Source organism: Geospiza fortis, unplaced genomic scaffold (genome assembly GCF_000277835.1).
Source record: "Geospiza fortis unplaced genomic scaffold, GeoFor_1.0 scaffold219, whole genome shotgun sequence".
Taxonomy (NCBI): domain Eukaryota; kingdom Metazoa; phylum Chordata; class Aves; order Passeriformes; family Thraupidae; genus Geospiza; species Geospiza fortis.
This window is the reverse complement of record NW_005054376.1, coordinates 3,238,964-3,251,439: the sequence shown is the minus strand read 5'-3', so window position 1 is coordinate 3,251,439 and position 12,476 is coordinate 3,238,964. Positions and strand designations below refer to the sequence as shown.

General features: G+C 43.7%; 1 protein-coding gene across 2 annotated transcripts in view; it reads left to right on the top strand.

Moving 5' to 3' along the window:
- Window positions 1-12,476, top strand: part of NEDD9 (neural precursor cell expressed, developmentally down-regulated 9) — a 36,140-nt gene that overhangs the window by 7,269 nt on the left and 16,395 nt on the right. For both annotated transcript variants that reach the window (XM_031060230.1, XM_031060229.1), the window contains exon 2: window positions 8,622-9,062. In XM_031060230.1, the coding sequence (XP_030916090.1) occupies window positions 8,628-9,062 (435 nt within the window). In that variant the 5' untranslated portion in view covers window positions 8,622-8,627. The remainder of the gene's footprint in view (window positions 1-8,621; window positions 9,063-12,476) is intronic.

Here is a 12,476-nt window from a genome sequence, read left to right as displayed (position 1 = left end):
GTTTTACATCTGCTTTTTGATTCTGGTGTACTGTGGTTTAATCACAGTGAGATCATATTTACTCTAAGGGTATTGTTTGCATGCTTGATTTTTTTTTTTCTCTCTCCCTGTTGATGTCACAAAAGGCACACAGCCCTCAGACAGATTTGAAAAGGCCTTTTAAAGTCATGGAACAAGATCACACCCTTCCTTGGGTGGGGGGAAAGGAAACCGCTTACGAGGGTGAAACATATACAGAAAGCTTAGTGAGTTAGGTGTGGTGGAATTTCCCAAAATATTAATAGATCTTGAAGGTAAGTCAGGGGATGTGATTTGTATTCCCAGAAAGAGCAAAGAGAATGGTATTTAAGCACTCCTGTAAAACCCCAGGAGCTCAGAGGGAATGAGAGGAATAAGAGGAATACGTGATGAGCGGGTCAGCGCTCTGCCTGGCTGTAGATGTTTCTGTCGCACGCCGTGTGTGACGCCTGCGATGGCAGCAGCGCAGGGTGGGTGGGTGGTGTGCCAGTTCAGCAGCACCCTGCTCGGTGCCAGGCTGTTGTCCCGGGCTGTTGTCCCAAAGGAGCCTTAGTCCCAGCCATGCCCCTGCCAGCGGAGCCGAGGCCACCGCGTCCCGCTGGCTGCGCACAGGGAAAGGGAGCGCCCCGCTCCCCTTGAGCTCCTCCTGCTCCGTGCCATCCACGTGGGGTTTGGGATGAGGTACAGCCCTGGCAGTGTCAGAAACAGCTTATTTAACACCTAGGATGTTATGTTTCTATGATTACCTTTGCAATGCCTCTCACCCCCTCGAACTGAAATAAAACTGGGCAAGCCAATAAACCAAAACTCAGTCAACAGATGAAAGAATATCGTTTGAGCAAACAAAGCCTGTTATTTTTTTCCCTCTTGCCAATGTAGAATTATCATTTTGTTGCTCTCAATAGATACGGAGCCAGAAATCTTTCTTTTCAACTCACTTTTCTATTGGGAAACATCAGGCATGGCAATAAGCTGATGCACTCAGTGCAGAATTGAGAAGTATTTTATTCACACAGTCTGGAGCACCAGTTAGGATCTTTGTTTATCCTTCATTTTCACATTTTTCCTTCTTTACTTCCCACCATACCCACTTTTTCTAGCCTCTTAATTCCTTCTTTCATAGACATGCATTTGGATTCCCTCCCAAGCTGCAGGTTCACTGCTGTACCTCAGTTTCGCGAACTACTTTGACAACTACCTACAAAAAAATGGATACAGAAATATCACCTATTTTCTTAAAATTAAGCAGTTGTGGTGCAACGAAAAATGTTCTCAGAACAGAGCATTATCAGTCTCTCATATGTTTATCTTTTTGAATTTGAATCCCAGTCTTGGGTGAACCAATGGACCACATCAGCATCTTTGGCAGGAGTGTGAAGTGCCTGAGCCCTGCTTGGTCTGCTCGTTGCTTGCCCACCCTGCTTGGTGGAGTATTATGTCTGCAAAAACTGGCAGTGAATATTGCAGAGCATGGCAGCCATAGTGCCTACTTTGGCTTACCCAAGTGTGGTCCTGTAAGAGACCGTTCCCATTTTTCCTCCTTAACCTGTCTCACTACCAAAAAAAAAAGTCCCAGCCAGGGCCAACTCTGAAAATCAGGCCTCTCAGGCAGACAGAGGGGCTGGGACAACTTGGTGGAACACTGAATTAAGGCACTTGCCTCTCTGCTCTGCAGAAGGAGGGTTTTCCACATCTCAACCTTCTGGCAGCTTGGTCTATTTTAGCATGCCTAACAGCCTGTGTTCCAGAGATCCACAGGACCAGAGAGTAAGGATACTTAGAGTGGATAAAGACCTCTCCTCCTTATGGCTCTGCTGAGTCTGCTGGCTCACAGCTCTCTCATTAGCTGTGAAGCCAGTCTTCCAAATCTGTGCCTGGAAAACTGCCTTAATTTCCATCCAGCAGGACTTGGAATTGTTTGGGTGAGCAGTGCTTGACCAGAGAAGTATCTTCGCTAAACCAAAAACTTGTGGGTTTTGGTGTTAGAAAGCAAGAGAGTGCCTCAAAAGTAGAACTATGGGCTTTGCCTGAGGTGTGAACTGAAGCATTACCACGGTGAGCATTTGCAGCTGGGCTCCTTATTTCATCATTAGCTGAGAGCCAAGGGAGCTGAGCGTTCCAAAGCCAGGCTCAGGCTGGGTGTTCGGAGTCTTTCCCCTGCTGCAGCTGCAGTAGCTGCAACACCCTGCTAGTGCAGAGGCTCTTTGATAGGGGCTGTGGTAGCACTTCCTGCCTCCTCTCGGTAGCTGTACACTTCATCTTGACATAAAGAGCAAAAGCCTGCGCAGAGCTTGTGGCTGGCAGGGCTGTACATGGATGGGGGCTGTTATGGCCAAGCATTTGCCATTCCATAGTCCCTTCCCCATGTCACTGCCCACAGGGACCTGCCCAGGAACATACCAGGGCAGCTTTGTGTCTGTCAGGTACTGCCTTTGCTGTTCACACTGCCTTCTTCCAGGTTTGAGCAGACCAGCAAAAGACATTTTTCAAAGCTGAATGTCTTATTCAGTGACCTTTGTCAACTTCTGTTAAGCAGCCTTTGTGATAGGTTGCTTGTTACAGATAGACCTGTTACCTACTGTGCCTCAAGAGTTGCTTTCCTTGCCAACACAGCACAATGAATGCTTTATTTCAGGGGCAGTGACAGTGAGAAATAGAAAAGGAGAAAAGAACCGAAGTTAAACTGTCCAATGACTCTTGCACTGAAACCCTTCTGTCAGAAGGCACAATAGAGCTAAAATTTTCCTCTCTTACACCAGTCCTGCTTGTAAGCAAATGGTGTATCTCAGAATAAAACTCACTTTTTACAGGGTTTTCAGAATGATCCTTTTATCTCACAGGCAGATCATTACTGTTGGGCCTAATGCAGCCCAACAGTACATACCTACAAGGCTATGTAAGTGCCTACGTTTACTTTGGAATAGCAGTCATTCATTTTTAAGAAATCTAAAAGATGGGAATCTGTATCAAAAATATTATGAGATGGATAACTAAAAGTCATCCAACCAAAATTAAGCTACTGGTTTGTTCACAGACATTGCCCCCACCTTTCCTTCCTTTGTTCCTCCCTTCCTACTCCCAAGCTAAACATAGGAGAGAAGCTGTTTCTCATTTTAAGAAACAGTTTGCCCAATAATAGAAGAAAGGGGTCCCACCCTCTTTCAGTGAAGAGCAGTGGCAGTTTTCCCAGTCCTGTTTGCACATAAACTCTACACACAGGAAGCAATATTATAAAACAAGACAAAGCCGAACAAAACAATACGCCTCAGCAGCCAAGCACAGAGCAGGGATCAGTATCCTCATATTGCACTTCTGAGGGATGCAGCAGAAATCCTTTGAGCTTATGGTTGGTTGAGCCTTTTCCTTGAGTGTTCATTCATTGTGGAGCTGGCAGAGAGGAATCAAGTGGGCAGCCCTGTGCTGGGAGCTTGGCACCTCCACGCTGGGCCCTTAAAGAGACCATTGTGTTTAATCTCCTAGCATGTCATTTGTTATTCCTGCCTGTGCTGCCATGGCTCTGGGCACCTCACACACTCTCGTTACCCACGTCACTGCATGTGTTTACTCTAACAGAAGTGGTAGATGTTTCCACTCTTCTCTTTAACTCTTGCCTCTTCCCTCTTCTGCCACTTAGCCTCATCAACAAGCACCCGCTTCATCCTCCAGACTATGAATTACAGAATTCTGTCAGTTCTCCTCACTGCAGAGAAGGGCAGTCAAAACAAGTCCTGATCTTCGAAGTATTTTCATGTGTCTTCATCCAGCTGCAGATGTGTCAGCCACCAATTGCAACAGGCTGAGGAGAGAGTAGACACCCTTGACAGTTCTGTAATAGACCTCATTTATACAACTGAATTTGGCATGAAGTTCCTTCAAGATTTGAGAAGAAAAATAGTTTATAGAGTCTTCTTTTTTTAAGTTTGGGTTCTGCAAATAGAACAGCTGACAGTTTTCAGAGCAGCATCTCTTGCTTACTGGGTCAGGCATCGTAGGTGTAAAAGAAAGAATCTGAGGTCTACAGAGAATACAATTCACACCTTTCCAGCTTTTATCTAATGGACTTTAAATGCCATTAAAGGAAACCTCAGACAGAAGTTTCAAATCCCAGGTTCACTTTATCTAGAGGGAGCTTGAAAGCTTTACTTTTGTCTCAACCAATGTAGAAAGTTGGGACCATGAGCACTGTAATCTGCATTTGATCTTGAAAGTATCCATTTCCCTTACTTTTAGACAGTTTCTGACAGTCAGCAGAGTCAGCTGAGCCTTTTCCTGCAGTATGCTCCAGCTAAAATCCCCAGGCAGCAGTCATTAGGGTCAGGCTCCATTTTCACTTTGACCTGCTGACAACTGAGATAGCTCTTTGTTTAACAGAAGACTGTAAAACTTCCGATTTTCAGTGATTTTACATAAGATGCTTTCTACTGCACTCATGAGCCCAGGGTTCAGAGGAATTTAAGCTTCTTGAGAACAAATGTGGGGTTTTTTTGTTTTGCTTGTACAGAGTATTAACACCATGGGGGCCTGACCCTGGCTTCAGCTTCCAGACATCCCAGTATTGCTAGCAAGGCTTGACACAGGAGCTAAACTGAGTCTTTCCAATCAACCATTAGCTGTAGAGAAGCACTCATTACTTGAAGTAGGGCTGTCACAACACTGGGAGCTCAGGAGAATGGAGCTGCTGCACAGAGACCACAGGGACTTTTGGATTTTGAAGAGGGCACCACTGCTCCTATCATGTAGTTAATTTAACTGGACCAAAGGAGAGCAACAGACACTTCCAGTATTAGTCTTATTAAAAGAAGCTGGTAGCTGCCAGTATCTTCATTTTATGAAATGCAGCTGATTTCTATAACAAATTTTTTTTCCCTATCTACCATCAGGTATTTTTCCCCAGCCTTTACAGAAAATTTTGTAGCTGTGCATCTGTTGCCCTCCCTTTTATTTTTCTTTTTTATTGGAAATATAAAGTCCCTTTAAAGGGACTTCTGTGCAACTTACTACTTGGAACTTGAAAACAAGTTCCAAGACAATTTTCTCATTGCCCTTTCTCTAGGAAACAGACTAGGTTTTTTTAGCATTTAGTAAAACAAAAAGGTCACTGCTGTGCTTTTGTCTTCTCATATCAGATCTTAGTGCTTACTTGGTGCCAGTTCTCAGACAGTTGAGTGGGCAGATCCATGCCTCTTCAGAGCAATTAATTTCATGTAACTGTCCCCACTCTCTGAGTTGATGATATCAATGAGAAGGAATATATTGATATACAGGCTACAGTGCCCACAGAATCAAAAAAATATTCAGATTTGTCAAATCTTTGGAGATAAGGCCCACAGGTGTTGAAAGATGTCTTTGATCAGACTTCTTCCGTGTGTTGAAAAGTAGAGACAACCATTGTGATCACCACAGCAGGTTAAAGGTACCTGTGGTTTCCAAACGCTTGCTGTCTGTGGTCACAATTGCATTTTTCTCAAGGCTGGTTCTGCTGACTCGTGAAAGTGACTGTGACACTGTTTCTGAAGCTCATACTAAGCAATCCTGTGAAGGAAGAATGAAGTCAGGGAAAACACAGAAGGTTTGCTTAGCAGGAGCAGTGCCTTTGCTGCTGGCACCAAGCAACAGGCTTAGTGTTTCTGGTCCCAGTGCTTATTTGGAGGAATGTTTTTCCTGCTTCACTGCTCCATCAGTGACTGGTGCTGGTGGCATGGCTCTGGGCTATTTAAAAGGCCTTGGGGAAATGGCTGTGAAACAAGTGGCAACCAATTAGTATAATTCACATACTGGTGCCTGAGTTAACACCAACAATGAGAATCTGAAGCTGTTTGCAGCAAAGAAGTTCCTGAAGCACATCCAGAAAGTGTTAACATGCTGCATGCCAGGTGGTGAGAAGGTCACTGGGACAGAGATAATGAGGAGCTAGAAAAAAAAAATTCACATGGGAACTTTTATCTGCTCTAATTCTACCACCATTTCAGCTTTGTTCTGAGAATTGCTTTGCTGTAGAAGCTAATCAAGCTTTTCAAATACCTTTAAACACCAAAGTATAGAAGAATACACATTTATCATTGATTTAGCCTGCTTGGTTAGTGCCTCCCCCACCTAGCTGTAATCTTCCTCCTTTAAACAACTCCCCAGTGAAAGTCTTCGTTAAGTTGCACAGGCTCTGGTCCCATTAGTAGATTTCTCCTGTGAAAGATATGCTAGAAAAAATGTGGAAAGATAAGAGATTGAGTTGAATATTCAGATTAGGCAGAGGCTTTTGTTTTCTGAGCTTCAGACTCCACTAAGCAGCCTGGTTGACGCAGCAAGAGCATAGAGGTAGTGCTCAAGAAGAGACCACTGGTTTTGACCATGCTTAAATAATAGTTTTACAATCCTGCCAAGGCATGGACAAAAATTGCTCCCTGCTTTATCTCTGTTGGGATATCTTAGTGTTGCTGACTGATGAGCTGAGTAGCCATACATCAGAGGGAATGGTGGGCCCCAGTGCTGCTGTTTACATGGGAGTTCAGAGTGGCAATCCTGCTTTTCCAAGCCAAAGCTTAATTTTTACCAACCTCACTAATGATGCTGATGAAATGTGAAGCCAGTGTTTCTCATACATTTGAAAGCTGATCTCCCATTCAGAGAAGAGGAAACTGATCTCGTGCACCCCATTTCAACACTGCATGTCTTGGGAAATGCAAGTTCACCTACCTTTTATGTGATACCTGAGCTTATCCCCTTCCCATCCATCAGTCAGCCCTGCACACAACCTGCTGCACTGAGCAAGGTCAAACTAAAGTCTCTGTCTCGAGGAAGCATAGGAATGATGGGAAAACATCAGTGTGTCAACAGGGAAAGATATAACAAGTGAGGGATGATTAAAAGGAAAAGTTCTGAAATGTCCAAGGAGGATGATAAATATGACAGATAAAAACACTTAACTGTACTTGACGCTATTCCTTTGACATAGGAAAGATAAATCTTTAAGGCAGCTGCATATCCTTTTTGGTGGATTAGCACCATTTCAGTTTGTGTACTGCATCCAAATATTTCAGCTTGAACACTTCAGATCCAGGGCTCTGTATATTTTTTCAAGTGCTACAATCAGATTATAACCATCTCTGCTGACCACCTTCACTGAAAGCCAGGCAGTCATGAAGCAATTATTTCCAATATGTCTGGAAATATCACCAGAGCCAAGAAATTAAATCTTCATGGCCTTTTTGAGGGTCCAAGAATGTTAGTGCAGACAGCCTGCCTACTTTCCATTGAATACCTTGGCCAGTTTCTCAGAACTGTATGTGCCATAGAGGCCTGCAAAGAAAGAGGAAAGGGAGGTGGTTCCATCTGGGAGAGGAGGCGGTACTTATTAGTAATGCGTCACAGCCAACAATCCTACATTAACTCAGAGCTGGCTTAAAACTGCATAGCAGAGGTACTGCTGGGACTAGAACCCCAGCAGGAGATAAGTCAGGGCAAGCTGCAAAGCCTGCCTGGAACTCTGGGCAAATGCTTGGGGGTAGAGCTGTGTGAAGTTCCTTGTGTTAATGGTACTGCTCCACTTGACATAATCAAGCAAAGTGCATCTAAGAGTGCTTAAACTATGTTGACACAAGTCAAAGACACTCCTTGGCAGCCTGAAGACTCCCCTTAAGTTACACACAGAGGCTCTTAGTGGTGCTGGTTAATACCTACGTTCTTACATTCTTTTAGATGGGCACTGCTTTTCTCATGGCACCGGCATGACCCCACTTGGGGTCACTGGGCACATTATTTTTTAGAATTATATTTTTCTCTTGAAGGTCTTTCTATAGAAGGTGGACCTCAGAGGAACCATGTTCTTTGAAGTTTTGAGGCAGCAGGGGAGGAAGGGTTTTGTCTATTAAGCTACTGCTATGCTATGCTGTACCCCTGAAGAAGTTTGCAGAGAGTGAGAAGGCACGAAGCTACACACAAAGATGAGCATCGTAGCTCAAAGCCTGTGACGTTTTGTCAACTCATTTTTAGATACTTTTTCTTACTAGGTGGTCTACAGATCCATCACTTAAGGCCACCTGCAGGTGTTAGCTAAAAAAAGCCAGGCCACTGTCTTTACACTAAATGGGATCTACACCTCCATGGAAAGTCTTTTGGGGCCCCACAAATGTAAAACTGTTTGGGAAAAATTACTCTGGATTACTCACTCCTTGCGAGTCTTGCTCAGGTTTATTTTTAATGGCTACTGGCTGGCTGTAGCAGTACACAGAGCACGTTTGTAGGGAAGTCAGTGTCAAGAGATGAAGGTACAAACCCCTCATTCACAGGAAGAGCACCTCAGTGCCAGGAGCAGATCTCTCCTGACTTTCTGTCTGTTCAGGTGACTAGGCCATATAAAGTGCTTCTATCTGACCCACTGTTGCTGGAAAATTTCTCACTAGCAGTGTTGTTAATGCATAAGCGTCTCATTTTCCCAACTTGGGACAGAGGAATCCTGTGCTGTATGATTTTCCTTTTTTTTTTTTATTTCCTGCACACTTCTTTTTCAAATTCAGTTCTTATTTCCAACCACTTAGAATGTGCTTGAAGATATAGAAAAATTCTGTCTTGTTTGTTGACTTGCTATTCTTGCCTTTGTTTCTCCACAGAATCTTATGGCAAGGGCCCTGTATGACAATGTCCCTGAGTGTGCAGAAGAGCTGGCCTTCCGCAAGGGAGACATCCTGACGGTGATAGAGCAGAACACTGAGGGGCTGGAAGGATGGTGGCTCTGCTCCCCTCACAGCCGCCAAGGCATTGTCCCAGGCAACCGCGTGAAGCTCCTGATAGGTGCCGTGGTGCAGGACAGCCCTCCTGGCCAGGATGTGCCCAGCTCAGGATTGATGAATCAGCCCTTCAGCCACCAAAAGATCTACCAAGTGCCGAGCTCGCACGCCTCAGCACGGGACCCTGTCTACCAAGTGCCGCCTTCCCACCAAAACCAGGGAATTTACCAGATACCCACTGGTCATGGTCTGGTGGGACAAGAGATTTACCAGGTGCCACCCTCCTTGCAGAGGTGTATTGATGGTCCAGCTGTGACTAACAAGGTGTGTGCATTTGCTTTTACTTCGTAGCTCCAAAGCAGCTCACTTATGCTGAGAGAAGTATGGGATTCAGGTTCCTCCCAGGCTGAAGCACATTTGGCCTGTGGCACTCTCACATTTTATGTTCAAAAGAGCTGCTGCAACTCATCTTCCTCTTCATGAACTCTCCCACTTGTTAATGAACAGTTACATCATCTGCCCAAGTAATTTTAGTTTAATTAAAAATTATATACTGTCTTGCTGGAGCAGTCCCAGTGAGTCTAAACTACAAGGAGGAATCAGTGATTGATGTGACAAGGGCCATACTTGTAGGAGTGAGGAAACAAGAGTATGATGATAATGAAGGATGTTTTAATACTAAACCTAAACCTTTTAAGAGTGCACTCGATGTTTATCTAAATTTCTTGGTTGAAAGTGAGAGCTGCAGCAGCTCCATGATGCAGCCATTACTGCATTATTGCATTTTGCAAGGTTCCCCCCTTATTCATGCTGTTCTTCTTAAGTTCTCCCCATCTTCTGCCACTCCCTCATTTTACCTTCACAGGATACCTGCCAAGTATCCTGGTGACTGAAAAGGATTAAGGAAGATACCCAAGGAAGGAAATACTACAAAGCCAAAAGGAAATTCTTTCAGTTCCTCCATTCCCAGTTCAACAGCTCCAGATATCAGCCTCCTCCTTACCTTTAGAGCTTAGAGCACAGCATTTATATCCAATTTATGTGAGTGGATGATGGCTCTCTCAGGAAGTTCTTTACTGGTTTAAACTTTCATCTAATTTAGTTTGGCAAGACTGTCTGTTTTGTGTTTTTCCCCCACATCACCCACAAGTCAGCCTTTTTCATATCAGGCCTTTGGAAGACATCTTCTAATGCTTTTATTTCCTTGTTATAATTTCATTTTCCTTGATAAGAATAAATGGATTTTTTGTCTTCTGAGCAAGAGAGAAAGATGTGTGAAACCATTCCAAGTCAATTTATAAAGAGGTTTGCTTGCTCAGCTTTTCCATAGTTATGCTTTATAGGCTGTGCAGGAAGATAATACAAGAAAATTGCACTTACTGCACAGGCAGAGATAGGAGCTTTGTTGGAGCAATTACATGAGTTTTCTTGATAACTCCCATGTATTTTCTGTCATTTCCTTCTTTCTATATAGACTACATACACTGAAATATTTTCCAGGATACTCTTTGCCTATCCACAGTGGATACCCTCCAAGGTAGTTAGTGAGCACCTGGTAAAGTCTGTTGAGGGGGCAGCACAGAAGAGATCTCATTTTAGGGTATGGCTGCAGGAAACATTTTACAGCACTGTTCAGAGATGCACCATACAGCAGATCTGCACTAAATTCTGTAGGAAAGCCCAAGGAATTCGTTTGGAATGAGCACTATGTACCTTCATTTTAGTACCTGACATGCCTAAATACTGTTAGGATAGTTTGCTTAGCATAATTAATGTTAGTTTCTATTCCACACAGAAAGAATTTTCCAACTGATAAGAGGTTTCTTCTCCCTCCTCCCAGCCTCTCCAGCTCCAGTGAAAATAACAGGACATTCTGCATAAACCTGTTGGCTGCTAGGACTGTGTTAAAACCCTTGAAACACTAAGAGACTGAAATATTTTTTTAGTTTTAAGTGCAAAGTTCTTGTTGAGATACAAATATCAGAAGCTTTGAAGCACCTCTTTTCTCCAAGTTTCTGCTGAGAAATTGTTTCAGCAACCTTGATTATGATTTTTTTCTGAATTCAAGTCACCTTTAGAAAGTTATCTATTTGTCAGAACTTGTTCTAATTTAATCCCTTGCAACCTATGAAAGACCAGCTATGCTGCTCACTGTAAAATAACTAAACATACATGTTTATAAAGTATTTCATCCTCAAAGTAAATGCCAACCAGCTTAGCCCTAGCCAATATTTGCTACTTGCTTTAGTCCTGACTTAGATTTATTTAGCCCAAGAGTCCTTAGTCTCAGTATCAACTGTGTTGTATTGAGGCTGGCAAACCTCATGGCAGCATCCTGCTTTGACCAGAGGTAGATATGTCTTTTGCTCCTTGCAACTGCTCAGTTCTAGACTAAAAGGAACACATTGGGATTGAATCTGTGACAGGCAAGAGACAACTTAGCAGTGAAGGAAGTGTCTGAGGTAAAACTACTCCATTCTATATCATCCCAATCTTGCTAAGCTGCTTTTTTACAGCTACAGCTGCAACTCTGCTAATGCCTTTGTGAAAGAAAAGCCTAATTAAAGGGAAGCACTTTAGCACTTGTCTCCTTTGTATGAGGAAACAGTCTGCCCTCCAAATCCTCCTCCTCTAGGGATCAGTAAAAACAATCCTTAATATTAAGAAAAGCTGGGCATCTTGGAGGTTTGAATTGGGGTCTCTTTGCTTTGTCTTCCAAAATGAATGATATCTTTTCTCAGACTTGTGACACCTGCTTCAAAGGCTTAAATGAGCCACTCTGCCTCCTTCCATCAGCAGAACCAGCTGATCAGCAAGCTGTGTATTTTGGTAGCTGTAACGACATTGAGAGGTTTTACTGCAAGTTCTTGCTGTATGCAAGTCTTCTGCCTTCCCACAGCAGGAGCTAGAGAAGAAACCTGTGTCCTCTGGACGTCATTCTAAGCGGGACCAGCAGCAGTTTCTGTGCCATCCCTTTCTGCACGTGTCTGCTTGCTTCCCTTGTGCAAACGTGTGGCTTGGCTGCCATACAGGTTTTGCAGGCAGGGCTTAGGAGCTGCTGTCAGGCAGGAATTGTCTAGCCTGGAGCAGCAGTAAATCAACAGCAGGCATGTTATTAAGCTGTGCTGAGGTAACCCATCTCCTAACCCAGCAAGGCAGAGCGAGTCAAAAAGGAGTCCTGAGGCAGGTAATTACAGTGATTAATTGATCCTGGCCAAACTGGTTGCTGACTGGTTGGCTCCCTCTGTCAAATGAAAATAGCACCTTCTAGAACTCACTCTACCAATGACAGAGATAAGGAGCCTTAAAATTAGTCTTGGTTAGCCCCAGGCTTTTGCAGCTCTGCTGAAAGTTCAGTCACAAACCCCCAAAGCGTGGAGAGCATCTGAGGAGTGTAAAGAGGTGGAAGCTGTGTCTTAGAATTTATTCCCTCTTTCTGTGCTCTCCTTTGGAATTTACTCTCTTTTGCTGCAGCCAGCAAAGAGAAAGAACCTTCAGACAAATCTGACATTCAGGAAACCTGGATTTTATCCTTGTCGCAGAATTCTGCATGGTCTTGAGTGGTGCTTTTGCATCTCATCTGCAAAATATGTGGGTTAATTTTGAGGGAACTCTTTCTGTACAGATTGCTTTGACAACATCCTTTCGGAAAGGTGCCAACAGAGCACAAAGCTTCTTTTGCATCTGATTAATCATTAGTGATTAATCATTAGTTCACCCCTAAGCTGTGAAGTAGGG